Below are 22,170 nucleotides of genomic sequence, written 5' to 3' on the forward strand. Positions count from 1 at the left end.
AACATGTGGGGCTCCCGCACCGCAGGACGCCGCGCGCAAAGGTCGGCGCCACGAAAGACGATGAAGTGCGTAAGCTGCACGCTCTTCTTCTGGCCCGCCAATAAAGAGAAGCGTCTATTATGCATCATCATCATCATCATCAGCCTGGTTACGCCCACTGCAGGGCAAAGGCCTCTCCCATACTTCTCCAACAACCCCGGTCATGTACTAATTGTGGCCATGCCGTCCCTGCAAACTTCTTAATCTCATCCGCCCACCTAACTTTCTGCCGCCCCCTGCTACGCTTCCTTTCCCTTGCGATCCAGTCCGTAACCCTTAATGACCATCGGTTATCTTCCCTCCTCATTACATGTCCTGCCCATGCCCATTTCTTTTTCTTGATTTCAACTGAGATGTCATCAACTCGCGTTCGTTCCCTCACCCAATCTGCTCTTTTCTTATCCCTTAACGTTACACGTATCATTCTTCTTTCCATAGCTCGTTGTGTCGTACTCAATTTGAGTAGAACCCTTTTCGTAAGCCTCCAGGTTTCTGCCCCGTAGGTGAGTACTGGTAAGACACAGCTATTATATACTTTTCTCTTGAGGGATAACGGCAACCTGCTGTTCATAATTTGGGAATGCCTGCCAAACGCACTCCAGCCCATTCTTATCCTTCTGATTATTTCCGTCTCATGATCCGGATCCGCCGTCACTACCTGCCCTAAGTAGATGTATTCCTTTACGACTTCCAGTGCCCCGCTGCCTATTGTAAATTGCTGTTCTCTCCCGAGACTGTTAAGCATTACTTTAGTTTTCTGCATATTAATTTTTAGACCTACTCTTCTGCTTTGCCTCTCCAAGTCAGTGAGCATGCATTGCAATTGGTCCCCTGAGTTACTAAGCAAGGCAATATCATCAGCGAATCGCAAGTTACTAAGGTATTCTCCATTAACTTTTATCCCCAATTCTTCCCAATCCAGGTCTCTGAATACCTCCTGTAAACACGCTGTGAATAGCATTGGAGATATCGTATCTCCCTGCCTGACGCCTTTCTTTATTGAGATTTTGTTGCTTGCTTTATGGAGGACTACGGTGGCTGTGGAGCCGCTATAGATATCTTCCAGTATTTTTACATATGGCTCATCTACACCCTGATTCCGTAATGCCTCCATGACCGCTGAGGTTTCGACTGAATCAAACGCTTTCTCGTAATCAATGAAAGCTATATATAAGGGTTGGTTATATTCTGCACATTTCTCTATCACTTGATTGATAGTGTGAATATGGTCTATTGTTGAGTAGCCTTTACGGAATCCTGCCTGGTCCTTTGGTTGACAGAAGTCTAAGGTGTTCCTGATTCTATTTGCAATTACCTTAGTAAATACTTTGTAGGCAACGGACAGTAAGCTGATCGGTCTATAATTTTTCAAGTCTTTGGCGTCCCCTGTCTTATGGATTAGGATTATGTTAGCATTCTTCCAAGATTCCGGTACGCTCGAGGTCATGAGGCATTGCGTATACAGGGTGGCCAGTTTCTCTAGAACAATCTGTCCACCATCCTTCAACAAATCTGCTGTTACCTGATCCTCCCCAGCTGCCTTACCCCTTTGCATATCTCCTAAGGCTCTGTTTACTTCTTCCGGCGTTACCTTCGGGATTTCGAATTCCTCTAGACGATTTTCTCTTCCATTATCGTCGTGGGTGCCACTGGTACTGTATAAATATCTATAGAACTCCTCAGCCACTTGAACTATCTCATCCATATTAGTAATGATATTGCCGGCTTTGTCTCTTAACGCATACATCTGATTCTTGCCAACTCCTAGTTTCTTCTTCACTGTTTTTAGGCTTCCTCCGCTCCTGAGAGCATGTTCAATTCTATCCATATTATACTTCCTTATGTCAGCTGTCTTACGCTTGTTGATTAACTTCGAAAGTTCTGCCAGTTCTATTCTAGCTGTAGGGTTAGATGCTTTCATACATTGGCGTTTCTTGATCAGATCTTTCGTCTCCTGCGATAGTTTGCTGGTATCCTGCCTAACGGAGTTACCACCGACTTCCATTGCACACTCCTTAATGATGCCGACAAGATTGTCGTTCATTGCTTCAACACTAAGGTCCTCTTCCTGAGTTAAAGCTGAATACCTGTTCTGTAGCTTGATCTGGAATTCGTCTATTTTCCCTCTTACCGCTAACTCATTGATCGGCTTCTTATGTACCAGTTTCTTCCGTTCCCTCCTCAGGTCTAGGCTAATTCGAGTTCTTAACATCCTGTGGTCACTGCAGCGCACCTTGCCGAGCACGTCCACATCTTGTATGATGCCAGGGTTAGCGCAGAGTGTGAAGTCTATTTCATTTCTAGTCTCGCCGTTCGGGCTCCTCCACGTGCACTTTCGGCTATCCCGCTTGCGGAAGAAGGTATTCATTATCCTCATATTATTCTGTTCCGCAAACTCTACTAATAACTCTCCCCTGCTATTCCTAGTGCATATGCCATATTCCCCTACTGCCTTGTCTCCAGCCTGCTTCTTGCCTACCTTGGCATTAAAGTCGCCCATTAGTATAGTGTATTTGGTTTTCACTCTCCCCACCGCCGATTCCACGTCTTCATAGAAGCTTTCGACTTCCTGGTCATCATGACTGGATGTAGGGGCGTAGACCTGTACAATCTTCATTTTGTACCTCTTATGAAGTTTCACAACAAGACCTGCCACCCTCTCGTTAATGCTATAGAATTCCTGTATGTTACCAGCTATATTCTTATTAATCAGGAATCCGACTCCTAGTTCTCTTCTATCCGCTAAGCCCCGGTAGCACAGGACGTGCCCGCTATTTAGCACTGTATATGCTTCTTTCGGCCTCCTAACTTCACTGAGCCCTATTATATCCCATTTACTGCCCTCTAATTCCTTCAATAGCACTGCTAGACTCGCCTCACTAGATAGCGTTCTAGCGTTAAACGTTGCCAGGTTCATATTCCAATGGCGGCCTGTCCGGAGGCAGTGATTCTTAGCACCCTCTGCAGCGTCGCAGGTCTGACCGCCGCCGTGGTCAGTTGCTTCGCAGCTGCTGGGGACTGAGGGCCGGGGTTTGATTGTTGTGTTCATAGGAGGTTGTGGCCAAGTACTGCACCAGGGTGGCCAATCCTGCTCTGGTGAGGGAGTGCGTTACCGGTTCTGGTCACCGGGATCAGGCCACACTCCAGGCCTGTTTGGGCAATTTTATCAACACGCGGCTTTTTTTTTTAATCCGGTGGAAAATTGCCGGCACCTGGATTCGAACCACGGACCTCTTGCACGCGAGGCGGGTGTTCTACGTCTACGCCACCGCTGCAATCTTTATGCAATCTATTATGCGAAGCATATTAACGTAGGTTTCGGGCCTTCGCGCGACGCCCGGCGGTGGCCACCATTGACCCTGAAGTGGGGTCACGTGACGTGACGTCACGTGATGACGTACATAGGCTGCAGATGGGGCCTCATATCGCGCCGTCGGTCGCCTCCCGGTGGTGGCCACCATTGACCTTCAAGTGACCTCCAAGTAGGTCACGTGACATGACGTCACGTGATGACGTCACACCGCCTGCAGATGGGGCCTCAGATCGCGCCGTCGGTCGCCTCCCGGCGGTGGCCACCATTGACCCTGAAGTGAGATCACTTGATGTGACGTCACGTTATGACGTCACACCGGCTGCAGATTGGGCCTCATATAGCGCCGTCGGACGTCGCCCGGCGGAAGCCTCCACGCTTCGGTTTGCGCCGTCGCGCGCGACGTGGCGGCGGCGCCACCATCGCTGCATCACGTGATATGTGACGTCACGCCAGGGATGAAGCGGCGCGCGCCCGCCGTCGCGTCAGTCTCTGTGCCCGCAACCACGCCAGCGTCTTTGCGCTGGGCGTGTATGCGGTCAAGATGCCTCCAAACGCTAAGGATACGCTAAGGTTAAGCCCAGCGGATGTTTCGCATCCACTGGGCTTAACCTTGATAAGCCTCCAATTTTTCGTAAGACTCCGTCTCCAATCTACGTTACTTTTTTCTGGTGGAAATGCGGGGTACATGCTACCACTCCCAGATCGAACACTGTCTACAAGCCCAGTACGAAGTCCGGTCGAGCTGACTCGTGTGCACGCACGGACAAGCTGCCGACTTCAAGGACTGCCACCTGAGCACGAACCGCTGCCCAACCAAGTCGGAAGGATGAGTACGTTGCTTCCATCTTCTTCCTCGACCCCGCCGACCGAGTTCGTCCTCATGATCTTCATCATCATCATCATCATCATCATCATCATCATCAGCCTGGTTACGCCCACTGCAGGGCAAAGGCCTCTCCCATATTTCTCCAACAACCCCGGTCATGTACTAATTGTGGCGTCCCTACAATGCCGTCCCTGCAAATTTCTTAATCTCATCCGCCCACCTAACTTTCTGCCGTCCCCAGATACGCTTCCCTTCTCTTGGAATCCAGTCCGTAACCCTTAATGACCATCGGTTATCTTCCCTCCTCATTACATGTCCTGCCCATGCCCATTTGTTTTTCTTGATTTACACTAAGATGTCATTAACTCGCGTTTGTTCCCGCACCCAATCTGCTCTTTTCTTATCCCTTAACGTTACACCTATCATTCTTCTTTCCGTAGCTCGTTGCGTCGTCCTCAATTTGAGTAGAACCCTTTTCGTAAGCCTCCAGGTTTCTGCCCCGTAGGTGAGTACTGGTAAGACACAGCTATTATACACTTTTCTCTTAAGAGATAATGGCAACCTGCTGTTTATGAACTGAGAATGCCTGCCAAACGCACCCCAGCCTATTCTTCTTCTTCTGATTATTTCCGTCTCATGATCCGGATCCGCAGTCACTACCTGCCCTAAGTAGATGTATTCCCTTACGAATTCCATGCCTCGCTGGCTATTGTAAATTGCTGTTCTCTTCCGTGACTGTTAAACATTACTTTAGTTTTGTGCAGATTAATTTTTAGACCCACTGTTCTGCTTTCCCCCTCCAGGTCATTGAGCATGCATTGCAGTTGGTCCCCTGAGTTACTAAACAAGGCAATATCATCAGCGAATCGCAAGTTACTAAGGTATTCTCCATTAACTTTTATCCCCATTTCTTCCCAATCCAGGTCTCTGAATACCTCGTGTAAACACGCTGTGAACAGCATTGGAGAGATCGTATCTCCCTGCCTGACGCCTTTCTTTATTGGGATTTTGTTACTTTCTTTATGGAGGACTACGGTGGCTGTGGAGCCGCTATAGATATCTTTCAGTATTTTTACATACGGCTCCTCTACACCCTGATTCCGTAATGCCTCCATGACTGCTGAGGTTTCGACAGAATCAAATGCTTTATCGTAATCAATGAAAGCTATATATAAAGGTTGGTTATATTCCGCACATTTCTCTATCACCTGATTGATAGAGTGAATATGATCTATTGTTGAGTAGCCTTTACGGAATCCTGCCTGGTCCTTTGCTTGACAGAAGTCTAAGGTGTTCCTGATTCTATTTGCGATTACCTTAGTAAATACTTTGTAGGTAACGCACAGTAAGCTGATCGGTCGATAGTTTTTCAAGTCTTTGGCGTCCCCTTTCTTATGGATTCGGATTATGTTTGCGTTTTTCCAAGATTCCGGTACGCTCGACGTTATGAGGCATTGCGTATACAGGGTGGCCAGTTTCTGTAGAACAATCTGCCCACCATCCTTCAACAAATCTGCTGTTACCTGATCCTCCCCAGCTGCCTTCCGCCTTTGCATATCTCCCAAGGCTTTCTTTACTTCTTCCGGCGTTACCTGTGGGATTTCGAATTCCTCTAGACTATTTTCTCTTCCATTATCGTCGTGGGTGCCACTGGTACTGTATAAATCTCTATAGAACTCCTCAGCTACTTGAACTATCTCATCTATATTAGTAATGATATTGCCGGCTTTGTCTCTTAACGCGTACATCTGATTCTTGCCAATTCCTAGTGTCTTCTTCACTGTTTTTAGGCTTCCTCCGTTCCTGAGAGCATGTTCAATTCTATCCATATTATACTTCCTTATGTCAGCTGTCTTACGCTTGTTGATTAACTTCGAAATTTCTGCCAGTTCTATTCTAGCTGTAGGATTAGAGGCTTTCATACATTGGCGTTTCTTGATCAGATCTTTCGTCTCCTGTGATAGTTTACTGGTATCCTGCCTAACGGAGTTACCACCGGCTTCCATTGCACACTCCTGAATGACGCCCGCAAGATTGTCGTTCATTGCTTCAACACTAAGGTCCTCTTCCTGAGTTAAAGCCGAATACCTGTTGTGTAACTTGATCTGGAACTCCTCTATTTTCCCTCTTACCACTAACTCATTGATCGGCTTCTTATGTACCAGTTTCTTCCGTTCCCTTCTCATGTCTAGGCTAACTCGTGTTCTTACCATCCTGTGGTCACTGCAGCGCACCTTGCCGAGCACGTCCACATCTTGTATGATGCCAGGGTTAGCGCAGAGTATGAAGTCTATTTCATTTCTAGTCTGGCCGTTCGGGCTCTTCCATGTCCACTTTCGGCTATCCCGCTTTCGGAAGAAGGTATTCATTATCCTGATGGTATTCTGTTCAGCAAACTCTACTAATAACTCCCCCCTGATATTCCTAGTGCCTATGCCATATTCCTCCACTGCCTTGTATCCAGCCTGCTGTTTGCCTACGTTGTCATTGAAGTCGCCCATTAGTATAGTGTATTCGGTTTTCACTCTACCCATCGCCGATTCCACGTCTTCATAGAAGCTTTCGACTTCCTGGTCATCATGACTGGATGTAGGGGCGTAGACCTGTACAATCTTCATTTTGTACCTCTTATTAAGTTTCACAACAAGACCTGCCACCCTCTCGCTAATGCTATAGAATTCCTTTATGTTACCAGCTATATTCTTATGAATCAGGAATCCGACGCCTAGTTCTCTTCTCTCCGCTAAGCCGCGGTAGCACAGGACTTGCCCGCTTTTTTTTAGCACTGTATATGCTTCTTTTGGTCTCGTAACTTCACTGAGCCCTATTATATCCCATTTACTGCCCTCTGATTCCTCCAATAGCACTGCTAGACTCGCCTCACTAGATAACGTTCTAGCGTTAAGCGTTGCCAGGTTCATATTCCAATGGCGGCCTGTCCGGAGCCAGTGATTCTTAGCACCCTCTTTTGCGTCGCAGGTCTGACCGCCGCCGTGGTCAGTTGCTTTACAGCCGCTGGTGACTGAGGGCCGGGGTTTGATTGTGTCATCCTCAACCAGCCTCCAATCCCACCGTCCTTCCATGGGGACACCTTTGAGGATGCAGATGACTGGCTCGATCACTTTGAGCGGGTCGCAGAATTCAACAGCTGGACTCCAGATCGCAAGGTACGCAACGGCTACTTTGCCCTCGAGGACTATGCGCGGACATGGGTTGAAACCGTGAGGCGGCCCTATCGACATGGGACGAATTCCGACGGCAGCTGATCGGCACATACGCCAGCCTTGATCGCAAGGAGCGAGCTGAATCTGCAATTCAGGCGAGAGTACTGAGGCCGAACGAAACTGCCGCAGTGTTTGTCGAAGACATGTGCCGACTTTTCCGACGCGCGGATCTGTCCATTCCGAAAGAAAAGAAGCTCAGGAACTTGAGGTGAGGCGTCAAGCAAGAGTTATTCGGTGGCCTAATACGCAACCCACCAAAGACCGTTGCAGAGTTTCTCGCAGAAGCCATTTCAATGGAAAAGGCACTGCAGCAGTGAACACGGCAGTGCAACGGCGACGTGTCGACCCTATTGCGTGACCCTCTCGCTATACTCTTGCACAATACCGACGCCTTGTGGGAGCTTATTAGGCTTGTTATTTGAGAAGAGCTCCAAAAGCTACTGGTGGCTCCAGCATCGCTACAGCGACTCGCTCTGGCTGAGGTTGTCCGGGAGCAAATCAGGCAGGCAGCCCAATTCCCAAAACGAAGCGGGACACTCGAGCACGAGGTACGGCAGCCGCAACCTCGCATGTCGTATGCGGAAGAAGCGCGAAGCTCGTTGACCCCGATGTATCGCGATGTGAGCGACCTCCTGGATTTTCATGGTGTGCGTGCCGTTGAACAAGCAGCGGGCGACTTCAGGCCTCGCCGCGCGCCATTCATGGCTGAAACACGACCACCCCGCAAGAGTGACGTATGTTTCACCACAGACCGGACGCCCTTGTGTTTTAATTGCGGTGAAGCCGACCACTTCCACAGGGCGGGTCCTTACCGCCGAGCTGGGCTCCATGGATTTTGCCTGAATGCGCCGTGCCCGCGCAATGGCGAATGAAGGACCCCTCGAGATTGAAGCATACCTCGCGGACGCCAGGACCTCGTTTGCTGTACAATTCCGTGAACCCCGGTCACCGTCACCCGCCCGAACCAGGTCTTCCGACCCCCTCTTCACGCCGAGAGCTACGAGGCGTCGCTCACCCAGCCCTGCCTGCCGGAAAACTTAGTCTAGCCACCTGCGGAGGTGAGGTCGCTGACGTTGCGAACGCTGAAGATCCACCACTACTATGAACGCGATATGACGTAATTGATACGCAGAGAAAAGAGTGTAGTTCCGTGTCAGTATCCTGCGACGTACCAGTTACCATAGATGACCACGAAGTCGCGGCGTTAATCGACACGGTTGCGGACACGTCTGTTATGAGCCAGAATCTCGCGCGTATACTGAACAAAGTTTCGACGCAATGGACCGGAACTCAGACTCGTACTGCAGGTGGGCAAGTGATAAGTCCAATGTGCCGGTGCACGGCGCGAGTCAACATGCGGGGCTTCACGTATATCGGCGACTTCTTCATTCTTCCTGAATGTTCAGAGGACCTTATACTCGGCGTGGGTTTCCTTCGGGCGAATGGTGCCATCATCCACCTGCAAGAGTCTAGAGTCAGCTTCGCTACTACGCAAGCCATAGCGACCGTTACATTGCGCTTCGCAACAATGACAACGATTGTGATATCGCGCTTCGCGTAGCTGACGATCACGTCACGTTGCCCCCCAAGAGCAGCGTGCTTACCCTTGCCCGATGCGACATGGAGGATGACGCCGAAGGAATTGCTGAGGCGAACATGCCCCTGCTTGAGGACCCCGAGGTCCTCTACGCGGACGCCTCGCTTCCCAAGCACGGAACGAGAGCAAGGGCGGTGGTCACCACCATTGATAAACTGGTCACAGGTGCGTCGATACGGACGACGAATACAGCCGAAGCAGAAGAAGTGGCTGTGGCCCTCGCACTCGCACAACCGGGAGTGAGGACCATGGTCACAGACTCCCAGACCGCCTACGCAAGCTACCGCAAGGGGAACATCTCTCCCGCGGCACTAGCGATCTTCACCAAATGCAAATCACCGGGACGGGCCGTTGAGCTCGTGTGGGTGTCGGCTCACTCGCAAGTGGAAGGCAACGCACTCGCCGACCACTATGCTCGAGAACTTTCAATCCAGGCCGAGGACGAGCCAGAGCTACCGCACCCCGTGACAAGCTACAAAGAAATCACGCAAATGTACAGAAGCGGCAGATGTAGGCTTCCCCGTCCGCATCCGCAACTCAACCGAATCCAGCACACGATCGTGCGACGCACGCAAGCGGGGTCGCTAGCGCATCCCGTGCTCTTGCACAAGATGTTCCCAACAGAGCATGACACTTCATGCCCTTTTTGCAGACGGTCAAAAGGCACTCTAGCACACGTCCTTGCAGAGTGCACTAAGCTGAAGAACCCCCCACCATCCCTACCCCCCACCCTCCCCAGTCCCAACCCCTCCGAGCGATGGAAGACCTTGTTGTCCAGCCCCGACCTACCGACTCAGCTCGCGCTGGCGGCTAGGTGCCAGGAACTACTGGACGCATATGGGACCTGAGAAGAAGGTTCCAGCCCATCTGGTGCCAGCGCGCACCAACCGTCGCTAAGGGATCAGCACAAAAGTTGATTCTCTCTCTCTCTCTTGAGCGGCACATTTGTATAGCCAGAGGGCTTCCTCAGGCGCGAAAGAAATGCTCCGTCGTTTTGCTGACATACTTTAACAAAGAGTATCGGCATGTACCGCGAGGAATGCCAATCGCATTGCTTGGCGAAATCACTGATGTTACTGATATTGCCACATTGGAAACCGCATCCTCTCAGCAATCTGGGCTACTCAGCCTAAAAGAACGGATTCACATTAACGCTGCTCTACCAGACCATCAGAAAGACCGTCTCCTGAGTCTCGTGAATAAATTTGCGGACTGTTTTTAACGTCATCCAAAGTACGGCGCACGTCCATCCCAAAGCGCCGCATCCTTACGAACGAGTCCGCCCGTCCTGTTCGTGAGCATCCTTACAGAGTGCTCCCAGTGGAAACGGAAGCGATCAAGCATCAGGTGAAAGAGATGCTCCAAGACGACGTGATCCATCATCATAATCAGCAGCAGCAGCTGCCTGGTTACGCCCACTGCAGGGCAAAGGCCTCTCCCATACTTCTCCAACAACCCTGGTCTTGTACTAATTGTGGCCATGCCATGCCTGCAAACTTCTTAATCTCATCCGCCCACCTAACTTTCTGCCGCCCCCTGCTACGCTTCCCTTCCCTTGGGATCCAGTCCGTAACCCTTAATGACCATCGGTTATCTTCCCTCCTCATTACATGTCCTGCCCATGCCCATTTCTTTTTCTTGATTTCAACTAAGATGTCATTAACTCGCGTTTGTTCCGTGCACCAACCCGTGGGCCCCCCTTTAGTGTTAGTCCAAAAGAAAGACAACACAGTACGCTTCTGTGTAGATTACAGAAAGTTGAACTGTGTCCCCAGGCACGATGTTTATCCATTGCCACGCATCGACGACACACTGGATTGTCTACAACATGCCAAGTTTTTTTCTTCCTTGGATCATAAATCAGGGTATTGGCAAATCGAAGTTGATGAACAGGATCGTGAAAAAAAGCGTTTGGGCACCTGACGGGCTTTATGAGTTCAAAGTTCTCCGCTTCGGTCTCTGTTCCGCACCTGCCACCTTTCAGCGGATGATGGATACCATGCTTGCTGAACTCAAATGGCAAACCAGCCTCGTATACTTGGACGATGTCGTCGTGTTCTCGAACACGTTTGACGAACATCTCGCACGACTCGAGAGTGTCCTCGCTGCAATTCATACTGCCGGCCTCGCCATCAAGCCTAAAAAATGCTACTTCGGGTTCGAAGAACTCTAATTTCTTGGCCATGTCGTTGGTCCTCAAGGCATCCGTCCAGACCCCAACATATTAGCTGCCGTCGCCGAGTTTTCACCACCCACAGACAAGAAGGCTGTCCAACGGTTTCTTGGTATGTGCGCATATTATAGAAGCTTCGTAGAGAGATTCTCGAGAATTGCTGAGCCTCTGACACGGCTTACACACAACCATGTGCCTTTCATTTGGGCGTACGAGGAGCAGCAGTCATTGAATGAATTGCACAAGTGTTTAAGAGGCCCCAATACTTGTTCATTTTGACGAAGACGCTGACACTGAAATTCATGCTGACGCCAGCAATTCTGGTCTCGGCGCAGTTCTTGTGCAGTGGCTAGCTGGTGCGGAAGGCACCATTGCTTATGCAAGCCGCAGTCTTACCAAGGCTGATAAAAAACTACTCAGCTACTGAAAAAGAATGCTTAGCGGTTGTGTTGAAAATTAGTCAATTCCGACCCTACTTTTACGGTTGACCCTTTAAGGCAGTCAGTGATCACCACACGCTGTGCTGGCTTGTCAGCCTCAAGGATCCTTCAGGCAGACTAGCAAGTTGGAGCCTGCGCCTACAAGAGTACGGCATTGAAGTTGTCTACCGATCTGGAAGGAAGCAGAGTGACGCTGACTGTTTGTCACGCGCACCACCCACTCCAACGTCATCGGACCCTGTTCATGACTTGCCGTTTGTCGACGTTATCGACGCCATAAACATGGTTGAGCACCAGCACGCAGACCCTAAGCTGCTGCCACTGATCGAGCACTCTCAAGGAGTTGAAGGTGTTTTACCCCGCTCGCTCGTGCGCGGCTTTTCAGCATACTACTTGCACAACAACGTCCTTCACGGGAAAAACGGCGGAAGTGGCGTCAATACGTACCTCCTTGTCGTGCCGCCGGTGCTAGGCACATTTTCCAAGCCTACCATGATGAGCCATGCGCGGGACACCTGGGATTCGCTAAGACATTAGCAAGGATACGACAGAAGTACTACTGGCCCCAGCTTTATTCGTCTGTGCAACGCTACCTGAAGACCTGCTGCGATTGTCAGCGCCGCAAGAACCCACCATTGAAACCGGCCGGCTTTCTTCATCCTGTGGACCCCTTTCAAGCACCATTCCAACAAATTGGAATGTATTTACTTGGGGCATTCCCACTGACGTCTTCGCGCAACAGATGGGTAGTCGCCGTTACCGACTACTTAACCCGGTACGCCGAAACCGAAGCTATCCCTCAAGCAAACTCGTATGAAGTGGCCAAGTTCTTTGCACGCCACATCGTCCTACGAGATGTGTACCGTCTGTTCTCATCACCGACCGCGGCACAGCATTTACAGTGGAACTTTTGCGGGACGTTCTCCAGCTGACGCATAGCTCTCACCGCAAGAGCACAGCGCATCTCCCTCAAGGCAATGGATTAACGGAATGTCTGAGCAGAACACTAGCTGATAAGCTCTCCATGTATGTCGACGTAGAGCACAAGACTTGGAACGAGATTTTACCCTATGTGACTTTCGAGTATAACACTGCTGTACAGGCGACTACACAGTTTACGCCGTTCGAACTTCTATAAGTGCGCCACGTCACCTCAACACTTTACGCCATGCTACCTCTGGCTGATAATAGCCCGAACAGCGAACACGTGGAAGAGATCGTACGAAGAGCCGACGAGGCACGCCAGCTTGCTCGGCATCGTATCCGGAGCCAACAGCATACCGACACCCTTCGATACAACCAGGGTCGAAACGACATCCATTACAATACCGGCACCTGCATGTGGATTTGGACGCCCGTCCGTCGCCGTGGACTCTCGGAAAAGTTGATCCGCCGGTATTTTGGTCCCTACAAGGTTACACGCCGCCTCAGTGACGTGACCTACGAAGTCGTCCCCTGCAGTTCTGACCCCGGTTTGCTCCGTCGTCGTCCTCGCGCTGAAGTTGTTGATGTAGTGGCCATGAAACCATATTATGCGCGTACGTTAGCGCCGAGATGCACCTGAGGGGCTCCATTTCTTATTTCGCTGAAAGAACTTTTTGACGTGACCGAGACGGTCGCTTTTCGCATGGGGGGCAATTGACAAAAAGATGTTGCACTCGGGCACCGCAGGACGGCGCGTGCAAAGGTCGGCGCCATGAAGGACGATGAAGTGCTTAAGCTGCACGCTCTTCTTCTCGCGAACCATTAAAGAGAAGCATCTATTTTGTAAGACTCCGTGTCCAATCTACGTTACAATATTAGATGGTACTGCTATTTCAGACCCATCCAGTATTCCTAACGCTTTTAGTGTCTACTTCCAAACAGTGTTCACGCATGACAACTCTCTTCCCCCGTTCGCAAATAGTAATCCTGAGCTCTCTATCGGCGATATGGTAATCAGTGAAAACAGCATCCTAATATTGATTCTCAGTTTAGACACAAAAAACTGCACTGGTCCTGACAATATTTCAAATAGCTTTCTAGTAAAATGCTCTTTCTGGTGTTCCTGTTATTTGGCAGCTATCTTTCACAAATCTTTGACTTTAGGCATCGTCTCCCAGTCTTGGAAGCTAACCAAGGTCCTGCCTCTGCATAAATCTGATGAAAAGCAATTATTTTAGAACTATAGACCTATATCGCTTACCTCCAATTCCGGAAGGCTACTAGAACATATCATAAACAAACATATAACAGAATACCTTGAATCGAGTAAAATTCTTTCTAACATACGACATGGATTTCGTCGGGGTTTCAGCACAACACAGCTGGTGGAATTTTCATATGACATTACTAGAAACCTTGATATTGCCAATCAAATTGATGCGGTATTTGTGGACTTTTACAAAGGTTTTGACACTGTTATACAGAACAAGCTACTAAGTAAACTAAACGTAATTTTAAATAATGCTCGACTGATCGACTGGATAGCTAGCTTAACTCTCGCTCTCAATTCATTTCATATAATTCCACTTCGCCCTCAACCGTAAATGTAACATCAGGCGGTCCACAAGGATCTATTCTAGGAGCTTCGTTATTTTAAAAATTGATAAATGACCTTCCCAACAATATTAAGTTAAATGTCCGTCTTTATGCCGGCGAGTGCAACCTATGGCAGATTATTTGTTTTTCTAGTGATCACGAATTACTTCAGGATTCCTTCAACAGATTTTGAACCTGGTGTATGGACTGGCAGATGCGCATTAACTAAACAAAAGCTATAGTTGTGCCATTTACAAGCAGCCATCTTCTTTCACAGCATGTGCATGCATTCAGTAACACAATAGTTCCCTGGGCACAGGTGTACAAATACCTTGCAGTTACCTTCACGCACAATATGCAGGTGTCCCAGCATATTGATCATATTATATCTATAGCAGTAAGAAATTTAGGTTACATGATACGAATATTATCTAACTAAGCAAAGCACACTGAATTACTAATGTATAAAACGCTCATTCGTCCTGTATGGGAGTACGCTTCATGCGCCTCGAATCCGTATAAAGCGTGCGACATTAACAAAGTTGAATTGGTACAAAGGAAGGCTGTTCGCTTCATTTGTCATGGCTAGGATCGTTATTTTTCGCCCTCATCCGCAATGAATTGCTTGAATTTATCTCTTCTATGCACAAGGCGGCATATAGATTTCATGAAGCTATTGAATTCAATTATTCACTCGTGTTGTCGAGTGCTGGAACGAGTCACCCGGTTCTGTACGTGAATTGGTACTGTGTGATTTTGTAGAAGCACTAGTGTGATAAGATTGTTGCCCCTTTTTTATCTATTATGTTCAACTGCCTCCGTTTGTTTCATGCGTTTAGTGTACTCCACTCCTGAAATAGCCATGAATAGGGCTGGAGTAGTCCAAAGCAATATATATATATATATATATATATATATATATATATATATATATATATATATATATATATATATATATATATATATGCGTTTGTGTGTGTGTGTGCATTGAAAATAATATATAGATCTGGAGGACATCGAAATTTTTGTTTTTACTCGTGCTGTGCGGGTAAACTTACAATCACAGGTGAAAAGCAAAACGAGAACAAGGCAAACGCAGTAACCAGCATTTGGACAAGTGGCCTTGAAAAAGACGAGTACACTTGTCGAAACGTTGGTTACCGCTTCTACCTTGTTATCGTTTTGATCATCGTCTTGAATTTCGAACTGCCGCCTTCCCGGTGTTTTCCCTTAATGGCAGGTAAAGTGTTGTTTAGTGTAGCTGCCTCTGTGGCGAGAAGGTAATAAAGGTAATTTAATTTCGTAAAGGTAGCCGTATTGTAAATAATTCGTGCGGGAATCATTTTTATCTTCAAGAATATATTATATACATCCTGTTACCAGACTGAAATACATGTGTGCTGCAGTAATACTGTTCAGAAAATGAGGGCGGTAGCTGTTTATATTGTTTGTTGTTTCAGCTGTCTAAGAAATAGTTATGCTAGCAAGCTTTATTCGGGGATTCCTGTTAGATACAGAGCGGTAGATAATTATTAGCTGATCCACACTTACTGGAAGTTTTCTTTGTTAGTCGAAAAGATAACAATACTGGCAGTATTGAACAACCCTAGAATTGCCCCAAAATACTTTTTTAGAAGTTTAAGTGTACTTAAAGCCACCTTTGTTGTTGTTATTGAAGTATGTACAACGAAGGCACATTTGACTATTAGAGTTGAGCGCTGAGCCCGTGTTACTTAGAAATACAACTGTATGTGGATGTAATAACTCTGATTATTGTGTCTAACGAAGAAGCGCCTGCTAACCAGGCGCATCGAGAGCCTTTCTGAGGGGGTCACTTCACGCGACTCGGTAGGATTGACCACCGCAACCCGTTGGATATCTGCAGCCTTTTCTAACGCAGAAAATAAAAAGTTTACAACTGGGGAAGATGTGGCTCACCAAGGAAGCTTGAACTCAGACATTTAATATTTATTTTTATCCTCTTTTTCTCCCACTCTCACCTGGAATCTTTTCATCCCGTTCCCCGTCCCTATACAGAGTAGCATGCCAGCGGTTATATACGCGCCAGCAAAATTCTCTGTTTTGCTAATAATGAGCGCTCTCTCTCTCTCTCGAACTTAAAGGCCGAAAACTTCAGCCCTCTCGGATAATATCGCATAAATAGACCTCGTACGAAATGACGCCGATGCGCCTGGCTGACCAGCGCGTCTTGATTTTTTTGTGCCGCGTAGACTACTCTATGTTGTAGGGCTTGTGTCTCGGCGTCCGGAATAGCGCCACGGTGTTCGTGACAATGCCCATGTAGGTCGACTCGGGCCCACTATTTATTACACTTTGTTAGCGCATGCTTACTATAGTTTCTTCTTGCATTTTGTATTAGGAACAACTACCAACTAGCCCCACTCATGGCTCTTCTCGACACATGCTCAGATGGCCAGAACAGCGTGATAACTTATTTTTCTTTTCTGCAGGCGAAAAATGTAACCAAAAAGTGTCGGTAAGCGAGACACAAAGTAGAAGGCAGACTCGCACTGCTCGTAGGATTGAAGCACCGCAGCAGTAAGATATAAACCCCTTTGCAACTGAAAAATCTGTACCGCGTGAAATGTCTAGCAGTAACTAAGATTATTACCAAGTCTTAAGTATGACCTTTAACATCTGATTAGTTTCTGTGCTGAAGAAAATAAAAGTACTCACTGAGGATAACGAGTATGTAGACGACACTCATAGTTTGATTGCGTCAATGACGTTCTCGTTCTACTGATGCACTTGGGAATGTCCGAGTTGCTCTGCAGATACGTCCAAATCTTTTCAGTCGTGTTCAAGAACTGTAAAGAAGTTTTGTGACAGGTTCTGTAGTAAGTAAGAACAAGTTTTGTGCTACATCCCGTTTCATTTGTCATGGTGAGACTTTTGATTAAAATTTAACAAAGAAAGCGTAAGAAATGTGGTATACGCTCACGGCGAAGCGCGAGAAGCTAGTGGCGGTGTCTCCCGTCGGAAACCATAAATATTTTGCAAGAATTTACTTCCGATGACACGTGGGCCGGCCCTCGAGCCGACGATATTGTCATTAGGCTGAATGCGCGCAATTGATCGCTTGTAACCACACTGCTGGTGGTGTTGGCGGAAAGAACACAGAAGGAAAGCTTCCAGAACACACTGGGCGATGGCGAAGCACGTGTGGCTATTCGAAGTACGCTAGCACGTTGAAACGCCGAAACTTACTGGCAGCTTTGGCACCCCCATAATAGCGAGCCGCGATGGTGTAACGAGACTAGCAGTGGCAGTTGAAGCGCCTAGCTGTCCAGTGCCATGTTTCCAAGCATTGCGCCATTGGACGTTGAGTTTCCTGCAGCCGCCTACACCCACAGCATTCGCCAAATGCCATAGATGAGTAGGCCTTGAGAATGTAGTGTTCAGCGACGAAGAAGCACCCGGGAAGCCTTGTGCAGCTGATGGAGCTGTTCCTACGCATCGAAGGCGTTCCCATTCAGGTGAGGTCTAACGACGACGTTGAATCCTCTATTATAACCATCGCTGCGGTGGCCAACTAACCAAAAGTGTTCGTCATGTGGCGCCTATCTCATGTCAAAATATGTGGCAATATCGTGTGGCCCAGTTAGCATTACCTTGCCAATGAGAAAATTTCGTTGATTATAAGCGCTCTGCTTGAGCAGATGTCCATCATTGTTTGCTTCTGACATGCGCTATTTCTCCTGTCTACACAACTTAAGTGTATTCTTTATGTATGTGGGGTAAATCTGCTAGGATACCTGAGCCCATTCGGTGAAGGTGAGACGCGGTCGACAACGTCATCTCCCTTAGTCGCAACGTTGCTTTGGGTCGATCAGTTCCACACATGAGCTGTCAATATGTGTGGTTAGAAAGCCGGCATGAAAGAAGGCAAGAATGTAACAGTATCTTGGCAGTGAATCAGATTTTGTTGGCTCGAAACGTTCTTGCGCCAATTTAACTGCTGGAGATGCTAGCTATTGTAAGGTGAAAAACAAATTCATGGTGTTTGGTAAAACGTTATTATCTTCAGATATTTTATGGCGCTTGCTTTCGCCTACTATAACTGCTCTAAATTTAAACGGAGGCACGCATCCATGGACGCCCTTACTGGATTATTTGCGCAGTAGTGACGAAACCCCATTCAATTGCCTTCTACTATATAAAGAATTACTAGTTGTGCCAAAAATTTTGTTACCTTGCTTGGTAGGTTATCTGTTTGGCACTGCTTTAATGCGGCAAAAAAGAAAGAAAAGAAAAAGAGGCGCGTCCAGCGACGGGGTTTGAACCACGGCTTCACGAGAACAGCAGCCTAACAATTAGGCCACAACCTTTGTTTTCTTTATTGCCGCTAAATCACAGTGAAATATCACAAAGCAAGCGGTCACACCTACGGTATGCGAACGGCAGTGTTCACGTGAAAACTGCTTTCAGTTTACCAAGTCATCCGGCAGAGCCACCCTGTGGGGTGGTTCAGCCTGTTTCTTAAACACTTCTCCCATGTATCGGAGATTGTCTATGAAATTTCCCCCTTCGACGTTATATGTATGTCTGCCTTTCGAACAGTCATTCTAGTTTTTCAGATTCTGAAGACGTAGAAGCAATATCATATCAAATTGTGCACCTCCTTCGTTCTAAACTGGTAGAAACCACCACGGCGTGTATACATCATCATCATCATCATCATCATCATCATCATCATCATCATCATCATCATCATCATCATCATCATCATCATCACCACCACCACCACCACCATCATCATCATCATCACCACCACCACCACCACCACCACCACCACCACCATCATCACCACCGCCACCACCATCATCATTATCATCATCAGCAGCAGCAGCCGCAGGAGCAGCAGCAGCCTGTTTTATGTCCACTGCTGAACGAAGGCCTCTCCCTGCGATCTCCAATTACCCCTGTCCTGCGCCAACCGATTCCAACTAGCGCCGGCGAATTTCCTAATTTCATCGCTCCACCTAGTCTTCTGTTGTCCTCGATTGCGTTTTCCTTCTCTTGGTACCCATTCTGTAACCCTAATGGTTCAACGATTATCTAACCGGTACATTACATGCGCTGCCCAGCTCCATTTTTTTCTCTTGATGTCAATTATTATATCGTCTTTACCCGTTTTTCTCTGATCCAAGCCGCTCTCTTTCTGTCTCTTAATCGTATGCCTGGCAGTCTTCGTTCCATCGCCCTCTGCGCGGTCCTGAACTTGTTCTCAAGCTTCTTTGTCAGTCTCCAAGTGTCTGTCCCATATTTCCGCATTAGTAAAATGCACTGATTGCACACCTTCCTTTTCAATAATAATGGCAAGCTTTTAGTCGCGAACTGACAATGTCTGCCGTATGCGATCCAACCCATTTTTATTCTGTGAATTTCCTTGTCATGATCAGGGTTCCCGGTGAATTATTGACCGAGGTAAGCGTACTCTTTCACAGACTCTACAGGCTAACTTGCGATCCTGAGCTCTTGTTCCTTCACCCGGCTTTGTTCTCCTGCATAGTGATCTTCAACTCCACTCTTACGCTCTCTCTGTTAAAGGGAAGCTGAAGAGTCTGTCGAATTCAATAAGACGCTCATATACGGATGCGGGAACCTTATAAACCATGTAGGTAAAATCAGGGGGGGTTTTTCAATTAGGAGCGACGTAATCGTCGGTTGAAATTGCGCTGTAGCTCCGCCCCCCGTTGAGTGAGCGAGCGGAGCGGAGACCGGAAACCGCCGTGTTGTGACGTCAACTCTGTTTCGTTCCTTCGCAGCGTCCGCGACTGTGCCTGACCGTGATTGTTTCTGCGCGCGTGCCATCGTAATCTGCTTCGATCAACGTGAGTGGTAGTCAACGTGAGTGGTAGTCAACAGATGAAGGTCACTACACGTACTGCATGAACCGGGAAGCTTTTCACGCGTTTAAACCGTAGTTTGTAGATTGCCGACAGCTTTGGAGAGCGCACAAATGCCGACGATCGCATCCCCGCTTACGTTCCATGAGGAGGCATGCAGGAACACAACACTACAGTTGTTTGACCGGAAACGAGCTCACTAGATCGGCGAAAGATCGGCGAGATCACTAGATCGCTTTGCAAAAAACATACTCACCAAAGAGCATTTCCAACGCGAAGAGATCCCAAGACTTTGCTTTCGTTCGCGTCGAAAGCACTGCTCGCACCATCATCGTTTGCTTCTTCGAGAGGCCCGCTTTTCGCAGTCGGCTCGTACATGTAGGGAGTAACACCGAACTCCTCAGAAAAACGCAGTCTCTCTGAATTTTCCATTACCGTCTCAGAAAAACAGCACCAAACTACCTGGCACCATGCTTCATTTGTAGCGGCAGCGGTCGGTTACTAGAGTTGACGTCACAAGGTGCACCGACCAATCACAGGCGGAAACGAGACGCGCGAGCTGGGCGTGTCCGCTGCTGCACTTTTCGTCGAAATAAACTATATTTGCGCTTTCTTTCGCTCAATTTCGTTACGATATTCGAATTCGGAGGGCTGAAAACCATTATGTACAGATGTTGACTCATTTTTTCTGGAACACCTTTCAGCTTCCCTTTAGGGTCCTCAACCATTTGTTGTAACTCGTCTGCATTGTTGCTGAATTAGAACAATGTCATTGGCAAACCGAAGGTTGCTGAGATATTCGTTGCCGATCCTTACTCCTAAGCCTTCCCAGTTTAATAGCTTGAATACTTCATCCAAACACCTAGTGGATAGCTTTGGAGGGATCGTGTCTCCCTGTCTGACCCCGTTCTTTATAGATATCTTCCTGCTTCTCTTGTGTAGAATTAACGTAGCTGTAGAACCTCTGTATATATTTTCCAAGATATTTATGCAAGCATTCTGTACTCCTTGATTGCGTAATGCCTCTATGACTGCTTGTACCTCTATTGAGTCAAATGGCTTTTCGTAATCTATGGAAGCCATATAGAGAGGCTAATTGTACTCTGCAGATTTCTCGATAACCTCATTAATGACATGGATGTGATCCCTTGTACAGTATCCCTCGCTGAAGCGAGCTTGTTCCCTTGGTTGACTAAAGTCCATCATTGCCCTTATTCTACGGGAGATTAGTTTGGTAAATATTTTATATATAACTGGGAGTAAGCAAATGGGCCCATAATTTTTCAATTCTTTAGCGTCTCCTTGTTTGTGGAGTAGTACAATGTTTGCATTCTTCGGGTTTTATGGGAGCCTTGCAGTCGATATACACTTCGTATAAAGAGCCGCCAGTTTTCCAAGCACTATGTCTCCTCTTTCTTTGATTAAATCGACTCTTATTCCACCTTCTCCTGCCGCTCTTTGTTTCATGTCTTGCAATGCGCTCCTGACCTTGTTGCTAGATATACGAGTTTCTGTATCCTGTTCATCATTGTTTCTAATGGAGGTATCCAGACTCGTCTTGGTATTGTACAGGTCAGTACAGAATTCTTCCGTTTCTTTTACTATATGTTCGATATTGCTGATGATATTACGCTGCTTATCTTTCAGTGCACACATCTAGGTTTGTCCTCTGCCGAGTTTCTGGCTCACTGCTTCTCAGGCCGGGTCAATTTTTTATGGCTTTTCAGCCTTTCTCACATTATAGCTTCGAATATCACTTATTTTCACCTTGTTGATGAGTTTTGACAGTTCCGCGAATTATATCTTATCTCTTTAGTTCGACACTTTCATTCTTTGTCGTTTCTTCATTAGGTCCTTTGTTACTTGGGAGAGCTTGCCTACTGGTTGCCTTGGTGCCTTGCCAAGGCACCAAGGCAACCTCTGCTGCCTCTGAAGGCAACCTCAATTGCTGCCTCTGAAGCCAGCCTAGTTACGGTTGCATTCATTAGCTCTATTTCATCATCACCTCTCTGTTTTAAAACTGCATATTTGTTTGCGAGTACCAGCCTTAATTTCTCTGCTTTTACCCTTACTGCCTCTAGGTTGACGTTTTTTTCTCTTGCCCAATTTTGCTCTTCCTCTCCTCCAATTGAGGTGAATCCTAGTCCTCACTAGCCTATGATCACTGC

At 47.6% G+C, this 22,170-nt stretch overlaps 1 protein-coding gene across 1 annotated transcript in view; it reads right to left on the bottom strand.

Annotated features, from left to right (window-relative positions):
* Positions 1–22,170, bottom strand: part of LOC142559666 (uncharacterized) — a 37,219-nt gene that overhangs the window by 13,878 nt on the left and 1,171 nt on the right. Inside the window, exon 2 of the mRNA XM_075671235.1 lies at positions 16,830–16,960. Coding sequence (XP_075527350.1) covers positions 16,830–16,960 — 131 coding nt within the window. The remainder of the gene's footprint in view (positions 1–16,829; positions 16,961–22,170) is intronic.

The sequence above is a fragment of the Dermacentor variabilis genome, chromosome 10, assembly GCF_050947875.1.
Source record: "Dermacentor variabilis isolate Ectoservices chromosome 10, ASM5094787v1, whole genome shotgun sequence".
NCBI classification, from domain to species: domain Eukaryota; kingdom Metazoa; phylum Arthropoda; class Arachnida; order Ixodida; family Ixodidae; genus Dermacentor; species Dermacentor variabilis.